A 25715-nucleotide genomic window follows, 5' to 3' on the forward strand; every position below is an offset into this window, starting at 1 on the left:
CTTGATGGCGCTGTACAGGTGCTGTGGAGGCAAAGCAAACAGATGATTACACTCTGAGGAACAAAAGCACTCACGCATACAGTACACACTCATTCTCAGTCTCTCTTTTTCTCTCTCTCTCACACACACACACACACACACACACACAGACTCCTTCACTCACACATACACACACACACACACACACAAAAAAAACAAACACACACAGTTTAAGAATCTGTGTTAGGGTCCAGACCATTGGTTCCCAAAGACTGGGTCGTGACCCACGGGTGGGTCGCAGGAGATTTTATTTGGGTCGCCAGCACAATTTATGTTGTGTAATAGGCCTAGCTTATACCATTTAACCAGGAAAGCTATCAGTTTTCTTTTAGGATATAGTTTGTTTACCACAGTCATGGCCCTAGAATAGCTCTGAAACTGGGGGGCCGAACACGTCGCAGAGGGGACAGTTATAGATATGGCACTGTAGAATGGTTGGGGGGGGGGGGGGCATAAAAAAGTTTGAGAACCTGTGGCGGCCTAAAACAATATTGGTGGTTGTATGTTAGTTCTGAAGTGAAATGGGTCGCGATGGTCTGTCATTTTTAAAAAGTGGGTCCCCAGAAAAAAAGTTTGGGAAACACTGGTCCAGACCAAACCCATGGACTGTATAGCAGCATCTGAAACTCCTCTGAGAGACTCTGAACAGGTGTTGCACTAACAGAGCTGTGTGGGACTTGATATTATGTCTCTTTTATGTCTTTTTGTTTCAACATGAGTCATTTGGAATCAGGTTGCATTTTTTTCCTCAACAAGCCCAGATGTGCTGAACTGCCCTAATCTAGCCAGTGAAGATCAGAAGCAGCAAATGCTCAGCCCAGCAACCAGAGAAAGGTCTTTTAACGATTATTACCGAAATCAAACAAAACTATTCTGCACCATACCATTTTGAACCATTTGTATTTCATTTTTATGTGATATAAACCATTGATTGGTCTTACTTAGGACATATGAAACTCCAGCTAGCATTCATCCTGAGTTGTAAGAGCACTACAGATAATACTTCCCTTCTACCTCTCAAAGAAGTGTTTTTGTTTTGTTTTTTTTGTACCAGAACATGGCTTTGAAAGTGCCACAGGTAACACCAAGCACTACAGAGTACTATCAGTGACAGATTTGTAGAGTAATACAGTCATACAGATATCTGCATTATAAAGTTACAGGTATGCAGGTATGCTACCATGCAAAAATAATAGATCATTAACAGTAATAACATATTAAGAGAGTTACAACATGCATTTCAAAGTAATAACAGGCGACAAAATTTTATACCATGTAACAGAGTAATAATAGGTTTAAACAATAGCATTAATCAGGGAGTCCTAACGTTACTTTCTACTTTGCCACTAGTCTTTGCAAACTATTAATAAACTGCACTGGCAGTAAAGACAATGGCTTTGCTGAATAGAAGTGCACATTCTTCCAGCTGGAATTCTTTGACGTCTGGCTCTACCACTGCCACCTTTGAAACCGTAACATCATCCCCTCTAGTTGCTCATTGGTTCATCATCCTAGTGGAAACATTCCCCAATGGAGTGCTCCCAGACCCATCTCACGAAGTGAATAAGTCTAGTGTTTCTGCTTCAGTCCGTAAAGAAGCTGTTATAACACTTAAATAACCTTTATAATAAAATTAAGATGTCAATGAAATGTAGGCACCAATGGAAAGTGGCCAACCAGCTTATTCTCCCAAAGAAAGCATTCAACCAGAACAGCAATTAATAGACCAGATTATCAGACTTCAAGTGCGACGCAAGAGCGGCGCCATGCACTTCACTTTTATTAAGTTAACAACTTAACAACCTAAGGTGGGATCTGGCGCATTATCTAAAAAAAATCGCTATTTTACACCATCTAAAAAGCATTACGCCACTAACCACGAAAAACCTAGGCTATAGTTCCTCTGCAGGATAAATGTCCTTAGGTTTTTTATTCAGTCATTCGAACATTTTTGGGGTCTGGCTTTTTTCAGGCTTTGTTTTAATTGGTAACCCATTGTCATTCAATAGAGAAAGTAACTAACTGTGTATAACTGTTGTGTCGTTGACTATGACACCACGGTGAAGTTAGTTTTACTTTGCTAATGAGTTCAAATAATAGACGAGTGCAGATGCGTGTAGGTTATACTCTGCTAGGTTTTAGTAAAGCATGATCTAGTGGAATAACTGTTCCATATGGTCTCGCGTGCAAGCAGATTCCTTCAAATGCACCGCTGTGCTGACTATCAAAATACCGATGCGCTGTTTGAAGTTGCGCTGCTTGCTGTTAAAGGAAATGACAGAAACACACCCATGACTGATTAAGAAACATAGGAACGGCTTGTTGCGCCATCCGTCCAATGTTTGATAACAAAACCACTCCCAATGTGGACTGGACAACCCACTTAATTTAATTAAGCTATTCGCTAGTGACCATGTGCTTTAGATCGCTAAAATAGGCCCCCTTAACTGAAATAATGAATAACTTCTACCATCATTAAAAATATCTCCCAGTTTCATTGGGGAATCATTTGGTGAATTTATAAATGATGACTAATGCGTCTGGGTGTGAATGAAGTCCCCGTCACAGAGTGGACGAGACACTAGACTGTGATTGGCTGGATGGGGGGTATGTGTGTGACTGTGTTTTCCCTCATTGATAAAGCAGTACTCTGGAGATTGGCATCGTTCAGCTTCTCAACTCTACGCACACATGCACACACAGGCACACAAGCATGCACACACACACACACACACACACACACACAGGATCAGAGTCTCCCTTGGGCAAACGCACTGTGATGAGCGGGAGGAGCCTCCTGCATTTCAATTTAGATCCAAACCCCTTCACATACAAACACACACACACCTAAATGCCAACCAAGTGGCATTGGTGGCAGGGTGCCAGTGTGGGCTGGTGTTTATGATGGCAGAGCGCTTACCTTGGCAGCTGGGCTCGATCTCACAGCGTGGGCACAGACACCCTCTTCCCTGCGCCAATGGCTCTGTCTCCACCCCCAATTCAACCATTGCCTGACCACCCCCCCCTCCCCCCTCCACACACACACACACACACACAAAACGCCTCAGCACACCAGCACACCACTGATTAAGCTGCACCTCCTACACCACTTCCACTTCTCTCTGTCCAACCACCGATTACCCTTTAGAAAACTTATTTTGTGACAAAAATCCCTTTATAGACTTAAAATGGTTTCAATATAACTCTAAACCTTGGCTTCGTTTGGTATTCACAGAGCTTATTAGATGGACACTCAGTCATAGCCTTGACTGCTTATTTAGCTGCTAATATGCTGTGAATTATATAAAAACACCATTAAGTTAAAGGAAAACTCTGGAGATTTTTCACATAGATCTCTGTTTTTCTAGGTCACAGAGTGCTGTCGATACATGATAAAATTAAAATTATTTTAAAGATGCCACCAGAGTGTACAGTAGCACTGTAGCTGCCTGGCTGCTCTAGGTGTTGGCTGCAGGGTAGGTAGCACCAATTTTTTTTGCTTTATTTCGTACCGACAGAACAGAGATCTATGTGAAAAATCTCAGAAATTCTCCTTTAAGGCAAAACATTTTCATCAGAGGGGGTCTTTAAAAGAAACCATCCAGCCAGTTGCACGCTTTCAATTCAATTGATAGGCCAAGCTCTCCACATCCAGATTATTAGCCTGCATGTGCAATAACTAGTCATCATTACTGGGACCTTCTTCTTCAAATATAGAAGTACATTGAAGAAAACTTTATCTTCTTTGATGAGCTGGCATGACTTGACCTCCTCCTCCTCCTCACAGGCCCTTGTCAGGTGACAGACATGACAATGACGAAATATGATTGGTTGGGTCTCTCGAGAGAGGCCAGGTTTAACAGAGACAGACAGACGTGAAAAGAAGTGTTCCCCGAAAACTCTTCAGGGAGGTGGGGGGGAGAGTAAGAAAGAAAAGAGAAGGAGAGAGAGAGAGGTAGAGAAATGGCGAGAGAGAAAAAGTGAGCATATAAAAACAATAGTATCATAGTATCTGGCTGCAGAGCCGCAGACATATAGCAACCGATCTACTGTACCAGCGGATCTACCAGTGGATTATCAGCTAACTCACGCATCCGCTGACGTTCTTCTATTTAACTCACGCTTGCGCTGATGTTATACTTAGCTAATAGCTTACGCTAACTTAGTGTCGTGTCTTGTCAGCCTTTAAAAATTCATTCTTATATGTTCATATATCACGTGAAAGCGAATGATCTGAACTTTCTCATGGTGCTAATCAGAGTTCACAACTCCTCAATTAATGGCAAACTATAGCACATAACCTAACCTAACCCCTCACTGCTCTCCGAGCGCCGCTGTTGTTGCAGGCAGCTCACTGCGCCGGGATTAGTGTGTGCTTCACCTCACTGTGTGTTCACTGTGTGCTGAGTGTGTTTCACCAATTCACGGATTGGGATAAATTTCCCTCACGGGATCAAAAGATTATATATACTTATACTTATACTTATACTTAGACTGTATAAAATACAACGACACACCAGCTACTAAATTAACTAAACTAGTTTCAGCTATTGTGTACAAACAATGTTACATAGTGCATTGCCAGGCGTTACGGGCATAGATAGGCAATGTAGAAACTTCATTATCCGTATTGTAAGTCAGTGTAGCACCAATATGAGTTTGAAGCCATTATTTTAAGGTGAAAAAACTACATTATGCTGCTTTAAAGGATATCAGACTGTCCTCATCCACACAGACACACACACACACACACACACACACACACACACACACACACACACACACACACACACACACACACACACACACACACAGAAGAGCAACGATTGGACTTATGATCTGTACCCTGAGAGTCCATCTCCTGACCTCCCTTCAGATCTCTTACTTCAACCTAGCCTGACAGCCTGCTGGCGCGAGACGCCAATTTGACTGAAGACTTCATCATCAACTTTCCACTTTGCATACAAACGTTTTCATATGGGATGCAATATATATCAAATTTCTTAAAAACAAACTTCAATTATACCTTGATACTTAAATATGCTTAGGTACCAATAGGCTACTTAAGAAGTGAACGAAGCATTCAATTGAGATTTAAAAAGGAGTCTGGTGTCAGGCTGGTTATAGCAGATGACAATGTAGAGCAAAATTAGATCTAGTCCTGAACTTCACATTTCCCAGTGTGTGCGCTGTTTTGTTAGCAACAAAAAAATGGTGTCTTGTTCACATATAACCAGAGCAGTTTGCATCCCCTGCTCATGCTGTCAGAGAACTCAAATCAAATCTCAATTTGCATCTCTCCTACCACCGAGATTAAGTTTGTGAGAAGAGTCAAGAACAAACATCATTAGCAATTCTATGTCTACCCACGTCACACCCAATGAAAACTACCGCACTCCGAAACAGTCAACATCTATTTCCGTATGTGTTTGGAACTCTGTAACTGGCCTGAAGTACTTGATGAAAAAGTATGTCTAAAATGTGTGGTTAAATGTGGATCATGTCAGGGCTGTAGCTAGGGGCGCCTGTGCCCTCCAGATTCCCCCCTTTTTCGATGAAACAAAAATAGTGTATCATTTCACAAGGGCTTCAAGTGATTTAACAACCTACAATAAGCATTTACCAATTGAAATTGAGTTAACTTTTGTGTGTCTTCCTGCTGGATTGAATGGCTATTGAATGGATATTGATGTCTAACTTAAACTTGTGCATGTGTTAGTATTAGCTTACTTTAAATACCAAGAAAGAGAGTAAAAATAAAAGTCCATTTCCATGTAAGGTTTCTTTAGCACTTCATAAGGGTTGCTATTAACATTTCAGAACAGAATCAAGATGAAGTCAAGCGTTGCCTAGTAATGGCTATAGACACGTCACAAGCCATTGATTCCTGGGGACGAACTCATCACCTAAACGTTCAGCAGCATTAATCAGCGATGATGTAGATGCAGTGTGCTAACACACTACTCAGTTAAGTGTGTGTCAGTTGAGTGTGTGTCTCAGAAAAATGAAATGTAATATCTCAAAATTACATTTAATGGTATAAGACCAACAGACAGTAAAGTAGAATGAATGATAGAGAGAGAGAGAAAGAGAGAGAGAGAGAGAGAGAGAGAGAGAGCGAGAAAGGGAGGGAGATGGTCTGTATCTATCTATATCATAAACTAGATGTATCGCAGAGCGGTACAAAATATGACCGCCGCCCAGTCCAGCACATTTTTTCCACAAAAAGAAATCACGCTGAAAGGCCTATATGATTCTAACTGTCTCACTAAATTGCATTATCCACACTCAATTCTCACTGGTATCTGCTAGACAACAAGTACCAAAACATGATTAGTTCATAGATTTTACATGTAAAATTCATTTTATACAACCCCACCTCCATCTTGCCTGTTCATAATTCTGAGAAATTCTTGATTGTTTGTGTTACAATATGTTTATGTTATGTGTGTGGGTGTGTGTGTGTGTGTGTGTGTGTGTGTGTGTGTGTGTGTGTGTGTGTGTGTGCTTGTGTGTGTGCCTGCGTATGTGCCTGTGCATGCAAGCGTACATATGTCTACTGTGTGAGTATGTGTCATACGTATGATTACTGTGAATGTATGTGTGTGTGTGTGTGTGTATCTGTTTGTGCACATGTGTGCACATGAAATGGGTTAACATGACCCCTGGAGGCAAACATACGGAAAAAAAATGGTCATCCTAGGCCCTACAGTTCTCAAGATATTCACAGAGAACTGTGTCTGCCCTACCCTCCTTTCGGGGGGTCCAGTCCAGCGGGGGGGCTACAGATCAAAACGAAAAATGACGGTTCCATGCTATCCATGTGGGGGTACATGCCCACCAAGTTTTGTGTACCCCGGTCTTTCAGTGTCCCGGGAATCCTTGTTGGTGTACGTCACTAAATGAACACATAAATTATTTTATTGTAAGGCCCCCCATGAACGAAAGTAAACAAAACTTGGCATGCATTCGGAGGGTGTCATAATGATCCTACACTTTTAATTTCGTGCAGTTTTGACCTTGTCAGCCAGAGATATTGTGATGAAAACACCTAATTTTTTGCTTCTTAATTTTTAACTAGGTGGCGCTATACATGAAATAAGTGGTAATGGGATGGGTTGACATGCCCCCTTAAGACCAACATACATAAAAAAGGTGGACCTCCTAGGCCCTACGGTTCTCGAGATATTCACAGAAAACTGCGGTGTGTGTGCAAACACACACACACACACACACACTGCCCTGTCCTCACCCCCAGAGGGTGGGGGAGTTTGGATGTGTGTGTGTGTGGGGGGGGGGAGGGTTGCTAATGGAGGACTAAATGGGTTGGCACTACAGGCACCTGTCATCAGGCAAGAGGGGCAATGTGTGTGTGTGTGTCGTGTGTGTATGTGTCGTGTGTGTGTGTGTGTGTGTGTCTATGCGCATTTGTATGCACACTTCTGTATGTACATCTGTGTGTGTGTGTGTCTGTGGGGGGGCTGAGCTGAACTGAACTGTCTCCGGCCACCTACAGGCCAGTTGGTGTATAGTAACATAAATTAATTTATTGTGTGGCCCCCCATGAACGGAATTCCACAAAATTTGGCGTGCATACAGAGGGTGTCATAATGATCCTACGCTTACAATTTCGTGCAATTTTGACTATGTTAGGTCACAGATACCTTCAATTACAACACCTCATTTTTACTTTTTTGTGTTTAACTAGGTGGCGCTATACATGAAATGAATGGTTATGTAATGGGTTGACATGGCCCCTTGAGATCAACATACAAAAAAAAAATGGTCCTCCTAAACCCTACGGTTTTCGAGATATTCACAGAAAACTGTGTCTGCCCTACCCTCCTTTCGGGGGGTCCAGTCCAGCGGGGGGGCTACAGATCAAAACAAAAAACGATGGTTCCATGCTATCCATGTGGGGTTACATGCCCACCAAGTTTCGTGTACCCCGGTCTTTCAGTGTCCCGGGACTCATTGACGGAAATTTGGGCATGCGAAAAAAAAAAAAAAAAAGAAAAAAAAAAAAAATCTGACTAAACCTATATGACTGCCGCTTCGCTGTGCGGCGGTCATAATAAGACTCGCCAATTATGCTATAAAACAGGTGCCAGCTTTCTTCTGTCTGTTTAATATTCTCTATCTATCTGATACTAAAATGATTTGTCTTCTCTTCTCTGCTTTGCATTTCTGATGAACGTTTACTGAGCGACTGCCTGAGACAAGAATCTTTGTCACGTCTCTATCTCTCTCTCTCTCTCTCTCTCTCTGACGTGTTCACTCTCCACACTGAGTTGATCTCACTCTCAGGAACCACTGCACTCGGCAGCGCGCCTCGTCTTCCCGTCAGGCGCCCATGCGCCCGTTGCTATGGAAACGGAAGACACAGACCATCTCTGTGAATATTCATAAGAGATGGGCTTGAGTGTTTCCATGAACCCACCAACTTCCCTACCAACAATGATTCCTCACTGACCCCAAACTGCCACACACACACACACACATTCAACAATAAAGCGCATTTTGGTATAGGCCATACTTAAAACAGTGGTATCTGCTAGGACCACTGATTAAGTTGGATACTGAAATTAGTGTTTATGGTTATAAAAAATAAATATTCATAGGCTTTTGTACATAATATACAATGGCATATTATATATATTTATATTATACAACATGAAACGGAACTTAAAAACCAGGTTAACAGTATTACCAATTTGCCGATCGCTGAATTGCTGACAGAATCAATCGGTGTTATCACTACAAGCGGATATAATTCTGACGTTCTCCATAAACCTCATTATCACTCAACTAATGCTCTCATTGTTTTGAGCAAAGCGTTGGCCCAACTCCTGCACTTCGCCTGGTGGAACAGCAGCAGGGTTGTGGCTTCGCTCCCCAGAGAGAACACCTACTAGTGGTGATGAACTGGAGATTTGTGCTGGACACTTCAGATAGGTCAGCTCAGTTGGTTTGAGAGTCTCTGTAGGACTTCTTTACCCACTGGCCAACACAAAGGGATGTGGTGTGTGTGTGTGTGTGTGAGACGTTTTGTTTTGTAGATTTAGTGATTCTCTGAGACCACTCTGGCCTGCCAACACGTCTGCTGATGAATCAATCGAGATGGAAAGCAACTGTGGAGCCCCAAGCCCATCAGAGGGTAGACACACACACGCAAACACACACACACACACACACACACACACACACTACCCTGTCCTCACCCCCAGAGGGTGGGGGAGTTTGGATGTGTGTGTGTGTGTGGGGGGGAGGGTTGCTAATGGAGGACTAAATGAGTTGGCACTACAGGCACCTGTCATCAGGCAAGAGGGGCAATGTGTGTGTGTGTCGTGTGTGTATGTGTCGTGTGTGTGTGTGTGTGTGTGTCTATGCGCATTTGTATGCACACTTCTGTATGTACATCTGTGTGTGTGTGTGTGTGTCTGTGGGGGGGGGCAAGGCTGATTGAACATGACCAGGAAGAGGGGGTGCTGGCCTCCCATCAATCTGATTAATTGCACACACACACATATACACACACACACACACACACACATATATATACACACACACACACACACACACACACACACACACACACACACACACACACTCTCTAGCCTTGACAGAAGCCATCCGGATGTAACTCCACATGGCAAACAAGCCCCCTCACCCTCAATTCCCGTATCTGCACATAGAGAGAGAGAGAGAGAGAACAGCAGGGGCTGCAGGATTCACACTCAACATATGACACGAGTGATACAGCTTCAGTTTGGATCAAATCAAAGATTTTTGTCACCTGGAGAGAAGAAATACTGCTTTCTGATTGGCTGGTGGGTGACTAATTCTGAAAAACGGGACACCTATAAAGTAAATCTGGTAAAAAAAAAGTTGAATCTCCATTCCATATCGATGCTTATGAATGGTAACTATAACAACCATAGTAGGATGACGGTTGAGCCTGGAAGCAGGCTTCGCAACAATGGGATCAACTGTAAACAAGCTAACTGTCTAACTGTCCACCGCTATCACTGTTAGAGCCAAAGAAAGATGTGCAATGTATTGAACAAATCGGCTTCTTTTTAAATGGAACCGCTTGTTTCCTTTGCGTGCTATAAAGCCTATAGTGGCAACCGGATGATAAGCTGGATAACGGCTTTCGAGGTGCCCCATTATATGGAATTAAAGGACTTGACAGAGGAGTGCGTGTCGGGGAGTTCTATGCCTCCGCCACGTCCATTAATTCAGTATAACGGGACACCTCGGCGGCCGTTATCCCTTACTTATTTTATTACATTTGCATGAATTCTGGATTTCTACAGTATTTTGTGAAAATGCATACTGTCCAGAATAATAACGTATGAGTGTGTGTTAAAGCCATCGTTTGAGCATATTTGGTATTTTTGGGGCATTTCCTACAAAAATATATCAATAATCACATTAACAAAATGTTGTCAAGCTAAAACTCAGCAAGATGGTGTAGGCTTAACAGAATTAGTTGACAGCTTCATGAAGATAGGGTGTCCTTGTGTGTGTCCGTGTGTGTGTGTGTCCGTGTGTGTGTGTGTGTGTGTGTGTCTTCACTACAAGAGCATCTGGACCATACCTTTCTCCTCTTGCGGGCCTGCGGATGGTTTTGCCCGTCCTGGGCTTTGCCCAGCAGGTCCGGGAACACCAGAGGTTTTAGGGATCGCGAGCGGGGGGTTCTGGGATAGCGGAAAGGGTCCATCATGCGGAAGTCCCGGCTGTAGCGCACCGAACAGAGTGAGCGTGAGCGCAGCCGCCCCGCAGAGTGAAGACTGTTCACGCCGATCATGGCCAAACACACACAAAGGATTGGACAGGGCAGCTGTCAATCAAGGCACCTTCGTAAGTCCTTTTTTTTCACCTAATACTAATAAAAATCCTCCCGCTCAGAGTTTTGTTGTTGAAAAATGACCAAATGAAGTGCTGCAGTCCTCCAACACACGGCTGAGTGGCAGATACAGTCCTAAGGGCCTCCTGAGGCCAAGGCTGGAGAGCAGGAGAGTAGGAGAGAGCGTGAGATTGGCCCAGGCACTAATCACCTGCCCAGGATGGTGGATGCTGCTTGTCAGCAGGTGGCGGAACCAGCAGAGGCCTGAGGGGTCAATCAATGGCCAGGAGAGCGGAGCGAGAATCACCAAGTTCTTATTAACACAGCATTAAAAATGCAGCAAACACCAAGAACCGAGAACGGATATAAATGGGACCCTTCAGTTTGTTTGTTTGTTTTTTTCGTTCGTTCGGAAAGAAGTCCAGCAGAACCCACAGCCAGAACACCAGTGCAGAATCCAGGGATGTATTCCACACTTTTAAAACTCCTCCAAGAAATGTCCGCCAGAGCAAAGGGAGGCTCTCCAAATCTGGCTCTGCTGCCGAGCTTGATTACTTTGGATTGGTGGGGCCTGCGATGGACCAGGACCCAAAGCCCTCTACAGGTCTACAGCTCCAGGGATGAGGACTCTCCGATGGGGAGGAGGAAGGACTGTGTGCCCCAGGGGCGGTGGGAAAGGAGAGTTGGGGGGTTGGGGCCAAGAGGGCCAAAAGAGCGTGAGGCTCAGTGAGACGCGCGGATAAGCGAAGTGAAGCGAGGCGAAGCAAGGCACTCCGACGGATCACAGATGGCCAGCGACACTCTCGGAGGTGAGAAAGAACAGCCAGCATCCAACAGATGGGTGGATATGGGGCGGAAGTGTGGAGCCAGGCGAAAAACACACACACGCACACACACACACACACACACACACACACCACACACACACACGCTCACTCACTCACTCACTTGCTCGCTCACTTGTGCACAAACACGGACACAACAAACCGGGTCAACTAGTGTGATGTTACTTCCCAGTCAGATGAAAGACAAAAACACCAAAAATAGTTCTGTTTCCAGGATATCTGAACCCCCCACCCCCAAAAAGAAAACCAAAAAAATCACAAAGACAAAAAAGTAGGCTGACCTGTGTGGCTGATAAGATAAAGATAGCCTGGAAATCTTTTTTTAAAAGGCAGGTCGACCGAACAAGGAGACGAGGTGAGGAGACAAGACAAGACAAGACAAGACGTACTTGTTCACTCCACCAAGATTTAACCACGTTCCTGTTGCTCCCACCCGTTATCAAGATGGACACACACACACCATCGCACCATGCGTGAAAAGTCAGGAATCTCCACTCACACTCCCCCCACTCTTCTCTTTCTCTCTCTCTCTCTCTCTCTCTCTCACTGTATCCCTCTATGCGTCTATTCCTCTGTCAATCCGTCCATCCGCGCAATCTTGTCGTCCTCGCCGTCCGCAGCTTCTAAGCACAAGTATCTCTGGCGTCCTCCGGTCCTGTCCGGTGGCGTCTGGTCCTGGTGCGTGGTCCAGGTCCTGGTGTCCACTAGTTTGAGTTAGTGCATTAGTGAGGACCCCTGTGGCCATCTCCTGTCCAGATTGGTGTGATGGGCGCGCGTGATGCACACCAGTCCTCTGCACAGTCTCTTCTCATGGTGCTCTGGATTTTGCTCCTCTCTCTCTGTCTGTCTCTCTCTCTCTCTCTTTCACTCCTCTTTTTTCGCCTCTTCCTTTGCTTCTTCTTTTTCCCTTCCTATTTTCCTCTGTTGCTGTCTATGTGCCGTGTGTGTGTGTGTGTGTGTCGTTGTGTGTCGTCTCTGTATGTATGTGCGTGTGTGTTCAGCAGGCGCTGCAGACGAGTACTGTGCGAGTCGCAGGAGAGAAAAAAGGAGCTGATAGCGGCTGTGAGCTCTACCTCGTTCTCTGCTTCTCGCTCCCTCACACACACTCTGGCTCGGTCGCTCTCTCTCCCTCCCTCTCCCTCCCCTCTCAGTGCCTCCCTCTCTCTGTCTGTCAGCAGCGAATCATAGCCTTCCAACTCGCCTACATGCGTGTAGACACATAAGCACACACACACACACACACCTCCCTCCACTTTGAACAACGATTATTAGCATTCTGCACTTGTCCTTTCGGAGGTGGGGGATAGAAGAGAGAGAGAGAGAGAGAGAGAGAGAGAGAGAGAGAGAGAGAGAGAGAGAGAGAGAGAGAGAGAGAGAGAGAGGGGCAAGGAATAGATTGAATCCAGCTGGATTGCACCATGTGTTAAGGAATACATTACAACCACTAATGACAAAGAGCAAACCTGTTCAGAAGCCCATTATACACACACACACACACACACACACACACACACACACACACACACACACACACACACACACACACACACACACACACACACACACACACACACACACACACACACACAGAAAGAGAGAGACCATCCCTACTTCCTTGAGTCTAAACACTCTAGCATTAATAAACACCATCAAAATCCTATTCCACCAAATGTGCCTGGAAATGCCATGTCCATAATAATCGTTCTGAAATCATATGAAGTGCTTCACCACACACAGATTGGCATAGGAATGCAAACTATAACAGTTTTTAAAGATACCAAATGCATAGGGGTGGACTGCTTATATTAGGATAACTGAGGATGTCACCACAGACGGTTTTAATATGCAGCACCAACTTGTGTTAGGTGGAGAAAATAACAGAAAGTGTGTGTGTGTGTGCGTGCGTGCGTGTGCATGTGTGTGTATGCCTGTGAGTGTGTGCGTGTGTGTGTGTATGTGTTGTGGAAAAAACAAACAGACCCTCTGACAATGAAAATAGACGGATGGAAAAAGGGAGGTTGTGAATGAAGAGGTCTGAGAGTGAATGTGAATAGAATTAGCATTAGAGCCAAACCTGAACGGAATTCAAATCAAATTAGCATAGATTTAGAATTGAATGTGTCCAGAAAAGGCATGCATGTGCCTTCAAACACAGACAATGACACAAAATAAAACATTAAATTATACAAAACAAATTACTATGGTTTCCACATTCATTCATTCATCCTCTATTCAATTCTTTGAAATTCATTGAGGGCAGCTCCGATTTTCAATAATGACGAGATTACAATCAGTTACACACTTACCAACATATAACATTTAAATTTCTGATATACCATCAGGCAATAAAAAGACATAGATGAGAAGAGTTGGTACCCATTTAGAGAAGGTCTGTACAATTCATACATGTCCATTTTTAGATAGTATAACATTTGTCAACACATTATGATAGCCCTTTGATATTGAGTAAAATTGAAAGAAAATATGTTTTATATAACCTACCTTGATGAATGTTGAAGGGTATTATGCCATGTTTGTATGAATTGTTGGGCCCTATTTTTTAATGGTGGCCACAGTCCCAACTACAACTAATTTAATACTGAGGCAAATCTTTATGCTAATTGAATACCATGAGTGAGATCTTAAAGCACACATATCAGTGGGTCAACTCAGTGCTCCCATAGGCCACGAAATAGTGATTGTATTACACTTTGCCCATCATTTATATTAGAGCCCTGTATATGCAAGCTATTTACCACAGCTCTATATGCATAATTGCATGCATTGTATTTCAGGTATTGTAGAGGGCAAGTATGATTCATATACATTTTTTATAGACTTTTTCCATATGGGCGAAAGATGAAAAATGAAGAGCTGTGTCTTTCCTTCTCGTGGGAGAGGTGTGAGCGTGGGGCGTTTTATAGGCGATTCAACACACGGATGTGACACTATATTAATGGTCCGATGTCAGAGACCGGGCCCAGAGTCCTGACCTGCAGTGATTAACCTCCACATGCCAGCACCAGGCATTAAAACACGATCAGAGCCAGACATTAAAACACGATCTCAGATCGTAATATTTCAGGATGACACTGGGCAGGAGGGCCTGGATGGTAGGGCAAAATTAGAACGGGGGACCAGCATTTTTTAAATGTAGAGACAGGTAATGACCCTCACTTGGCTGATAAGGAAAAAAGATATTGATGTCTTATTTTAGGCTGCTAAATTTAAGGTGCGATGTTTTAGCAGTTTTGTAGCAACCTTTTTAAAATAACACCACACATTGACCCAATTAATCATATCATCAAAAAAAACATGATACATTTCTCTCAAGTAAGAAGTAACAAAATCTAAATGTCAAACCCCAGATTAATAGTGCCAATCATTTATAAAAAAAACAAAAAACAAATATAAAACAATAACTTTGCTGGCCTGATAGGCCCTTCCGACAAGACCATGTGATTTCTGGATAATTCATGAAAAATTAAACTCCTCTTCAGACAGAAGAAATGTACTGAGGACTTCTGACATTCTGTACTCTGCAGAAGCTCCATGTTTTATTCAGGATCAGCATTTCCAAATACTCCACGGGGCTGTTTACAGCCTTCCCTCAGGCACCCATGCAGTATGGTGTCTTTGTTGTTAATTTTAATCATCGCTGTATAAATGTTGTACAATTTATTATCACACCATGCTAGGGCGAAAGTGTGTGTGTGTGTGTGTGTGTGTGTGTGTGTGTGGGTAATAACTTGCCTTCACAACACAATAGTCATTATACTTGGCAAACTGGACATGGCAGATTAACAGTAATTGTGTTTCTCAAACAGCACTGTCCACTGAATCCTGGTCCACCGGAGACACAAATCATTCTGAAATAACGAACAGCACAACGGCTCCTTCTGTGTTGCGTAGACTTTACAGGGACATAGTTTCATTCTGCAACACAGAATATTCTCTCTAGCAAGGGGACTAAATATTTATTCACACGTGTAGATTTACAGTAGCCATTTTCCCTTTATGTTAAATGTTAAAAGTAACATAATCTAAGAATTCCCCTTTTCATTGATTTTCACCCCTTGCACAGAGGGTCCTGGCTATGATAACAATGTTACATAGCGCAATACCACATTTCTGGGTGTGGTATCAGTAATGTCAGAGTCTCCATTCTCCATAAACAGTGTAGCTTCAAAATGACACTGAAGCTGTTATTGTAAAGGTAAAAAAAACTACATTGTGTTGCTTTAATAAACCATTAACCACTGCAGACATTCAGATACTGCCTGGGCACTTGACCAACCAATCTTTGGATCAATACAGATTAATGAAGGTCAGAGTCAAAAGTACACACAAACACATAAAAAGCATATCTACGGAAAATACAAAAAAAAACACATTGATTAAATTGATTGACTCCGTTTGTGTGTTATCGATTCGAATTTTGGCCCTAAAAGGATTTTATCCTCTGCGTGGTGCATTATTCTGCTTGTCTGGGTGAAACTAGGAAGAGGGCAGAGAATGAACCCGCACTGAAATAGCAGTTCAGCAACTAATCCTTCCACTGCAGGGAAGAGAATTACTAGCACCACCAACAACAATAAAGAGGAGACAGAGACAGAGAGAGAGAGAGAGAGAGGGAGAGAGAAAGAGATTGTAAAAAGGAGCGACAAAGAAGTCATATCCCTTGTCTTAGAATCCTCTCTCCATTTTAAAACTATAAAGGGACATTATATGAAAATCTCATCGCCCATATTTGGTTGGCTCTTCGTTTATCTTCCTCTCTCTGTCCCTCACTTTCTCTTGCACACTCCCCTCCCTCCTTTATTACTTTCTTTCTACCTCTGCTCCCTCTCTTTCCCTCTACAATTTTGCCTCTCGCTCTCTTCATCCTCCTCTCACATCTCGGCCTTCTCTCCTGGATACGACCTGCTTTTCAGGTTCCTGTCTGCGGTCAGCAAGCTTGCCTTAAGAGCCAAGAGAACAAAAGTGGCTCGCTCACACACACACACACACACACACACACACACACACACACACACACACACACACACATACAGGTCTGGCCCTAATCTGGCCCATTTAAGACTCCAGTTTAATCTGGGTGAGGGATTACTGCCCCTCATCCACCAGCTCCACAGCACTGGAACTCATCAATAGGCTCAATTTAGGGAGGGGAGTGTAGAAAGAGATAGAGGGAGAGCGAGAGAGAGCGTGTGAGAGAGAGAGAGGACAAGGAGGGAGGGGAAAGGAAAGGAAAATGGTGCAATAGAGGAAGACGAGATAGATTAGCTAGAGCGAGAGAGGAAGAAAGAACAAAGAACAAAGCTGAGCAGAAGCGAAAGACAAAAAACTCAGAGGGAATGGTTGAAAGGAAGAGAGACAGAGAGAGAGAGAGGGTGTGTGTGTGTGTGTGTGTGTGTGTGTGTGTGTGTGTGTGTGTGTGTGTGTGTGTGAAATATGATTGGGGGAATGGTGTCACTACAAAAGAAATGATTGGGAAGGCAGAACAGACCGAACACATGCTGGGACCTCCTGGAGTGGTGTGTGTGTGTGTGTGTGTGTGTGTGTGTGTGTGTGTGTGTGGGAGCCAGAGTGTTATGGAGTATGCATGATTGTGACCTCCTGGTGTGGTGTGGTGTGGTGTGGTGTGGTATGTGGTGTGTGTGTGTGTGTGTGTGTGTGTGTGTGTGTGTGTCAGAGTGTTATGGAGTATGTATGATTGTGACCTCCTGGTGTAGTGTGGTGTGGTATGTGGTGTGTGTGTGTGTGTGTGTGTGTGTGTGTGTGTGTGTGTGTGTGTGTGTGTGTGTGACACATGCCTAAAAAGTGTGTGTATGCAGAAGAGAGACCTAAGTACTCCATCACAATATGTGGAATTCTCCAAAATGTACTGTATACTGCCATGAAAACATCATTAACTGTTTGTTATTCCCCAGACAAACCACACTTAACTGTTTACTATTCATATTCACTGTATAGAGTCATTATTCACTCTAGGACATTCATTAATATTTGATAACATACAACGCACATACCAAAGGTTATCAGATAGACCACACAGGTCACACATAGGAGCTCTGAGTGCATCTAAATAGAAACCATTCTGATTTTAAAAATGGCATGTTATCAATGCAATTTCTGCAAGTGTCCACTTGACAGTAGCATTTAATTCTTATACATTCATATATGTAAGTATGCACGCATATACACACACACACACACACTAGGTGAAAGGTAATGAATCTGTGATTTATGTGCAGGGCTATAAAAACAGACTGGGCAAGTAGATAATGATCTCACATACGGAACAGGGATCAGTATCATTATGTACCACAACACAGAATTCAGTGTGTGTGTGTGTGTGTGTGTGTGTGTGTGTGCGCGCACGCTTCCAAGGAGTGAGCTGTCATTGTGAAGGTTATCTCTCTTAGTGTTGTCACTTCTTTAATGGTAAATGTCAGCAGCTACACAGCTACACACACACACACACACACACACACACACAGAGAGAGAGAGAGAGAGAGAGAGAATGATTCAGTTTCCTGCCTGACAAAAACCAACCAGCGTCACTTCAGATGAGAACGATCTACATTAGTCGTAATCTACAGACACGACAGACTTGATGGACAGATGTCGAAAAGAAAAAGAAAAAAACAAAGGGCAGGTGGAGCATGGGATGAAATTATAGAGATGGAGAGAGGAGGGGAGGACAAGAAAAGGGGGACAAGAAGAAGAAACAGGGTGGAATGTAAAGTGTTACTGAGAGCAGATGACAAAGAGATGGATAACGGAGGAACTGACAGAGGAAGACAAAAGAGATGCAGGCGCATACTCCAACAGCTGTATTCCCCCGCTCCTCGACCCCATCACTCCACGTCTGCATCTCTGTCCATCTCTCCTTTTAAGGCAGCAAACTCCAGAGAGGGTTTAAGAAAAGGGACATGACTTCTTAGCCTCCCCCTTGTAGCTCTACTTCTCAGCACTCCTTTTTTACAATCTCTCCCTCTCTCTCTCCATCTCAGACTCTACTTTATTCTTCACTGGCATGACAAATAGGGAGCTGTCATTACAAACAAGACAAGAAATCAGTATTATAGTACAGGACAGGACATACACATTTTCTCTCTCTATCTCGGTCTCTCTCTGTCGATCTCTCTCTCTCGGTCTCTCTCTCTCTGTCTCTCTCTCTCTGCTGTGAAAAAGCGCTCTCTCTCTTTCTTTCTGAAGGCTGTCCTCCCCCTCTGCTGCCATAAATAAATAAATCTCTGCCGAGAGGTGATGACCACTATATGGATTTAAGGCTCAGACATGAACAATCAATCCCCGCAGCAACCCATCAAGAATCCTCAATCCTCACGTGAAGAGCATGACCCACAGTTTCCTCCTTATCTTAAACATAAACAACTAGTCACCTTCTGACTACATAAACATCCGGTCTGATTACCAGAAAAGCCTGTTACTTAGTAGCCTACTGAAATATCCAGTTACCTTTTGCAAACATGAAACATAAACATGAATTACCAATGGCGACTTACTACTTAGAGCTGAATAACCAGTTACCGTAAAACTCCAAATAATAGCCTGGGCTTTTATTTTCCCAAATCGCCAAACTGCACCGGCTAGTATTAGAGACAGGCGTCTATATGAAACAGGCCTTTAATTCCCTTTACACAAAACTTTTCCTCTGCAAAGATGGAAAATATTATTGAATTAATTATTTCAAACACACTGCATGTCTACCTATATGACTAGGCTATCTGATGACAATTACGGATCATCATTCATTTAGTGTTGAGATGCTGTTCATTGAGTGAGATACAGTAAGATCCAGATAGCGGGATAGCAGAACAGATGAAACACGTTTTAATTAAACGTAATCTACAAAGAGATCGTATCACACTGAAAGCTCATATTTTGTCACTAGCAAATAGCCTATATCGGTCCTTTGTCAAATACAGTTGCATTATCAGCCCTGACCAAAACCGTTTAGGAATTATTTATGCAAAAGTGGAACGTGCTTAATGTTTCATTCTCCCTCCTTTTCGGCAGGAATGAAACAGCATGAGAGAGCATGAACCACAGGGCTCCAGAGTGCGACCAATTATTTTTCAAAAGTGCGACTAAAAAAAATCGGAGGTCGCACCGGTGCGATCAGCTATTCGAGAGAGGAAAACGTGTCCGCATTGAAACTCTACCTTTGGTTCAATAACAGACACATATTTGGCCAATATCGTGGTTTAAACAAATCACAGATAGTGAAGGGCGGGACCTCCGTTCTGATTGGCCGTGGCCCAGTGCCTGTGTGTAAATTTGAAAATGCGTGTGCTGCAGAGAGAGAGAGAGAGAGAGAGAGAGGTCAGAGACCCATCAGATAAACAGTGTGGATTTAGTTGCATTACAGTGTGGTCACATAGGCCGAGATAAATGTCCCCTCTCCCCACTGCCTTTCGGCGGCTGGCAGCAGCAAACCGATCAGACGAGCCCGAGATGATGATCAAGTTTATCGTTGCCTACGATAGGCCTAGTGAAACTTCCCTTCACCAAGTTCAGTCCGAAATAATTATTCATCAGAAAAATAGTTTGAACGTAAACCGACGTACAGGAATGCCACTTGCGACAAATTTATAGGAGTCATTGCAGATGAAAAGACGTCTTAAAATTGCGAACAATGCATAGGAGGCCTTCCCGAACGACAGAGGTACAGATATCGCCAAAAAGGAGTGCGTCATTGACCGCAGTTACATGCGGGGAGTAACCCGGTTTTGCACGCGAGTTGTGTAAACTCATTCTGATGGCATCAATCAATTTAATCCGGTATTTGGCGCAAACCGAATATCGCTGCTACATTTAAAGCCCGAATATTCCCTGCATGTATAACTGTGGTCATTGTGTATGGTGAATTGAATGGACACATTTAGATCGAGCATGGCAAGTCATTGCAATAGCCTATAATAACAGGCCTACCATTTCGTTACTGCATTAACCATAGTGATGTTCTTATTGAAAATTTAAAAATACTAAAATTAAAAAGTACATTGCATTGTGGGGCTGTCAAATGATTATTGTAATCATCATTGCAAAATCACATAAAAATCCCCCAGGCTACTTGGAACATCTCTTTAAATTGTGCTCAAATACATTTCTATGGAAGATGCTAGCATGGCGAGCTGGTTTAGCCAAGGCCTAAAGATCATGAAGGATATGTAAGACATTGAGCCATGAGATTTGAAGCCCTTAAAAGACGTGCACTGTTAATTTACTCACTGTTATTTTTATTTAATTCATCTTGAGATGTTTTAAGTTTAAATTTCAGCTCAGTGAAGCACTTAAAGCACCAACACTTCATTAAGTTACTTTTCTTGTAGAATTGTAAATCATAAGTCATAGGACAACCTATATAGGACAGTAATTAAGGAAAAAAAGTGAACCTGCTGCGGTGTTAAATGCGATGTGGTTGAAAATTTGGGTGCACCTAACTTTTGTGCTGGTGCACCTAAGAAAAAAAGTTAGGCGCACCAGTGCAACCAGTGCAAAAAGTTAGTCTGGAGCCCTGAACCATACTGTTTGTCCCGTTTTGTATTTGCCAAATTTGACAACAGAACAGCAACGAGATGAGCAGCAACTTGATGCAACATTCTAAAACCTTGCAACTGTGACCAGACATGTGAATGCTTTGCGACGGCTTGTAACGACGTGCAACATCTAATTCACACTGCTGTAACCTCCTTTCTGTAACGGTTTCGTGTCATTGCGAATCTTTAAACAGACGATCTGACGGGTTTTAGAACATTAAATACAACCCGAAACTAAAAAACAGACCAGGCCTCTACTGGAGACCGGCCTTTAACCCAAACCTGTAGCCACGCCAGGCGTTTAAAATAGACAGGCGTCTCTTAGGGACTCGGCGATTATTTGAAGTTTTACGGTAGTACTGAATCCAATAAACACCTGAAATGCCAGTTAGGTACTGTAGTATCAAAACATCCAGTTACTTTCAGACATGAACAGTGAAATACACCCTCCGATATTAATGCAAATGCTTTCTTCTGAAATACCAACTTGACATAACACAAACATGCAAATGCAAAGTTACAAACTTATACCGACTTTTAAAAATGGCAAGTGACTTCCAACAGTTATAAAGATGAATAGCAAGTTAACTGTGATTGGCAAACATAAAACCTTATTAGCTTCTAATGACAAAGCTAAACGCAGTTAGCTCAACCCTGTAACATAATACAAAATATCTGGTTAGCTTTTGTAAACGCACAAATACGCAGTGGTCATCTGACGACATAAAGGTTAGTTAGGTCCTGGTCACATCCGCCTAAGGCCACATGGACAGAGCGCTAATGAGCCCAGATTTAATAATCACAATCAGGGCAGCAAGCAGGAGATCGACAGACCATACCCACATAGGCCTGTCTGCCAGGGCCCCAAACACACACACACAGGCCTATCTGCCTGGGCCTGTGTTCTCTGTCTAATGAATAGGTCACTGACATTAGCTCTGTTTGCAAAGAGTCACGTCCGCAAATGAAGGACACACAAACACACACACACACACACACACACACAAATGGGGACTGGGTATACACACACAGGTACAGTTTGTGTTTACCCATCTATACATATATGGGTAAACACAAACACACCACAAAACACAGAAGGCTTACAAACACACAAAAGGATAAGCACACACACACACCACAACACTAAAATGACTGGGGATAACCTAATAGCTGCCTAATCTAATAAATGCTGCGGCCAACAGAAAGGTCCAGGGGGACAGTCAGTCTTTGTAAACAACACAATTAGCTACAGGGCAATGAGTCCAGCACCGGAGGGGTGTGTGTGTGTATGTGTGTGTGTGAGTGTGTGTGTGTGTGTGTGTGTTGTTTGCAATGTGTTTGCGTATGTAAATAAACACACACAGAGCAATGGAGAATTACTGTACATGCCATTGCCCAAAGTGCCTTACAGTACAAATACACATTTCCTAATCAGTAAGTATGGTTAGCACCACATTCACAAGGCCTGCCTTAGTGTTGTTGGCTTAGCGGAGACTCAAACTTAAAAAGAAATGCTAAAACTTCACAGCTCACTGTCTGAATCACGGCAGCATAGAACATCTCTCCCTATCTCTCTCTCTCTCTCTCTCCAAACTATCTTACGGCTACCTTATTCTGTAATATAATATTTATGATAGTTGTATAACATAATTGTAATATTATACTATAATAATAGGACATAAACTAGTTATCAGACAAGTCCAACTGCTTGCTGGGATTACCTAAAAGCAGAGCTAATGAACTGGCAAGGCACTGCTTGGTGTCAGCTATTATTGGCAGCCATCATATTTGGCATAAGACGCTGCTATTTCTATCCATGTGTGTGTGTGTGTGTGTGTGTGTGTGTGTGTGTGTGTGTGTGTGTGTGTAGGTAAGCTAAATTAAAAACACAGGAGATGAAAGACTGGTCAAGAGACAGACAGAACTGACCTTCAGCATGTCCTTGGGAAAGTCTTGTCCTTCGTTGAGTCCCTCCAGGTTCCCAATGAACTGTGTGCAGGACATCCTCTTCCCCACGTTCTGCGAGAGAACCGACAGGCATGCTCAGAACCCATGTGTTTGCACTGACCTCTCCTCTCCTAGATTGTCTGTAGTTCAGCAGCTATTTATAATGGGTGTCAATCAATCAATCAATATCATTGATTGTTTTAAGCATGATATTATTGGTCCGTTATTAATTGATTTTTCTCATGTATGATATTTTTATATGTGATTTCATGGTCCTTCTGTGAGTGGTGTGTATGTGTCTGTGAACTTACATTGCCATGCAGGTCTGTGTTCAGAAGCATCAACGCACAGGTCAGAGTGTGGACACTGTCTAAAGAAGATGACAGAAAAGAGGAGGAGAGAGAAAGAGAGAGAAATAAAGAGATATATGAATTGTGCAAGAACATGTACAGCCCACTCACACACAAGAGACTAACATCTAGGCAGTATAGAAATACATAAGGTTGAAACGTTTCTCAACAGTGACAAACACACACACACAGCAGTGTTACCCTCTGAGTGGCTGACTTTAGGGTTGCAGTGCAGGTATCTGCGGGAGAAGTGGGCCAACACACGTTCCCTCTCCTGAGTCTCCCCCATCAGAGCAAACTCCTTCAGGAACACCCTGAACACAAGTGTGCGCACACACACACACACACACACACACACACACACACACACACACACACACACACACACACACACATTACTATTGCTCTGAAGGAAGAATTCCATCAGACTACACATACAAAAAAGATTGGGATCTACTCTGAGTTATAAGGTAAGGTAAGGTATATACTTTATTGTCCCCAAAGGCAAATTTGTCTTGGGCTCTTGCCACTGCATCACATAACCTACAGTATTACTCAGCATAGATGACGCACAACATCAATTATACATGTATTATAAGACCCTGCATCACACATTTCCCGGCAACACAGACATCTACCTGACAGAGGTTGCAGCTCATATAGAAATGTGCTCAAACCTCACATGGGTACATTAACAAAGATGGAGAATGGGAATAAAACAAAAGTGGGCAGGAGCAGCAGGTAAGGCCAAATGAAATAAAGTCATGAGATATGGGATACAGCTTGACAGACTGGTCTCTTAACTAGAGCACCGGACACATTAAAAGGTAGAAACATTCATTAAGGGTTTAACAGTGTGAACAGCCTGAGATGTTTTCACACACTGTGCTTAGTCTGACAGAGGGTGTCAGTGTTTTTTGGATCTTTATCACCCCTGGTGGTCATTTCGAGAAGCCTCTGGCAATGACCTGTAGGAAGTACAGTTGGACATTCGCATCCGTAAAAATTAGATAATAATTCTTACAGAGTTGTGGTTTGTATATGCTTATTGTTGTTATTGTTCTGTTCAATTTGATTAAGTCTATTACTATTGTCTATTGTATTTTTTATATGACTACATTAAACTATTCATTTTAATGTTATTGTAATGTTTATTAATGTCACTTTAAGTCGCTTTGGACAAAAGTGTAACATAAACATGCTACTCGAGATACATGCAGTTTATCTTGCGTGAGTGTGGTACACATATAGCCGTAGTGTGTTTCTTTCACGTATTGGACTGATGAGTGTCCCAATTTTATGGATGTCCAACTGCATTGTTCTACTGAGTGAGTCCTACTTAGTGATTTCGAGACACTACATAAGCGAGTTGTGTTCACTTCGGCGCACTACAAAATAGACACGCTCAGTGACTATCGTTCTTACCCAGAGAAAGATGAATCAGGAGCAGATCATGTCTTTGGCCCTTTTAATTTTTCAGGTTGGGCACAAAAACAGGAGCAGCAACACACACTTACCGAAGAGCTTGGTCCAAAGTCAGGCCTGTAAAATTGAAGTGGCGAAGATATTCTTCTGCGACCAGCCTGCTGAAGTCATTGCTAGTAAACAGGAAGATACACAAAAAGAGAGAGAGAGAGAGAGAGAGAGAGAGAGAGAGAGTGAGAGACCGAGACAGAGAGAGAGAGAACAAATTCTCCAATGTTATTTCTGCAGCTCAAAGATGGGTGGCCATTGCAGCAGTCTTCCCCTCTCTGGTCCAGTCTCTAAACATTTGGGCTGTTGTGAACATCAGTGCCAAGATGCCAAAAAATGCAATTCCCAAGCTGCATCTGTCACACCAGGAAAAGAGCTTTAATCCGGCATTCTGTTTCATGAAAGCAAAGCGACAACCGTCTGTCTGGAAGCCTGGAGTGGAAGGGAGGTGGGGGGGGGGGGCAGAGAAGTGGGCTAAAACTAAAACTACTAAACTGGGCCACTCAACTCCACCTGCAGTCTGCCACAAACACACACACACACACACACACAGCTGTAAACATGGCAATCTGCTCACAGCACCATTCTGCTCACACACAAACACTACAGAACATTATAAGACAGCAAGAACACAGGCAAA

The 25715-nt window shown here is 43.1% G+C and overlaps 1 protein-coding gene across 2 annotated transcripts in view; it reads right to left on the reverse strand.

Moving 5' to 3' along the window:
* LOC143137832 (PH and SEC7 domain-containing protein 1) overlaps positions 1 to 25715 on the reverse strand; it is a 73567-nt gene that overhangs the window by 27305 nt on the left and 20547 nt on the right. For both annotated transcript variants that reach the window (XM_076298162.1, XM_076298163.1), the window contains 5 exons: positions 25120 to 25200; positions 23804 to 23916; positions 23564 to 23622; positions 23235 to 23324; positions 1 to 21 (listed from right to left, as the gene is read on the reverse strand). The exon at positions 1 to 21 is cut by the window's left edge and continues 23 nt beyond it. In XM_076298162.1, coding sequence (XP_076154277.1) covers positions 1 to 21; positions 23235 to 23324; positions 23564 to 23622; positions 23804 to 23916; positions 25120 to 25200 — 364 coding nt within the window. The remainder of the gene's footprint in view (positions 22 to 23234; positions 23325 to 23563; positions 23623 to 23803; positions 23917 to 25119; positions 25201 to 25715) is intronic.

The sequence above is a fragment of the Alosa pseudoharengus genome, unplaced genomic scaffold (genome assembly GCF_046254945.1).
Source record: "Alosa pseudoharengus isolate Yale_2024_CS ecotype anadromous, Long Island Sound unplaced genomic scaffold, YU_APseudo_1.1 YU_APseudo_1.1_scf_21, whole genome shotgun sequence".
Lineage (NCBI taxonomy): Eukaryota > Metazoa > Chordata > Actinopteri > Clupeiformes > Clupeidae > Alosa > Alosa pseudoharengus.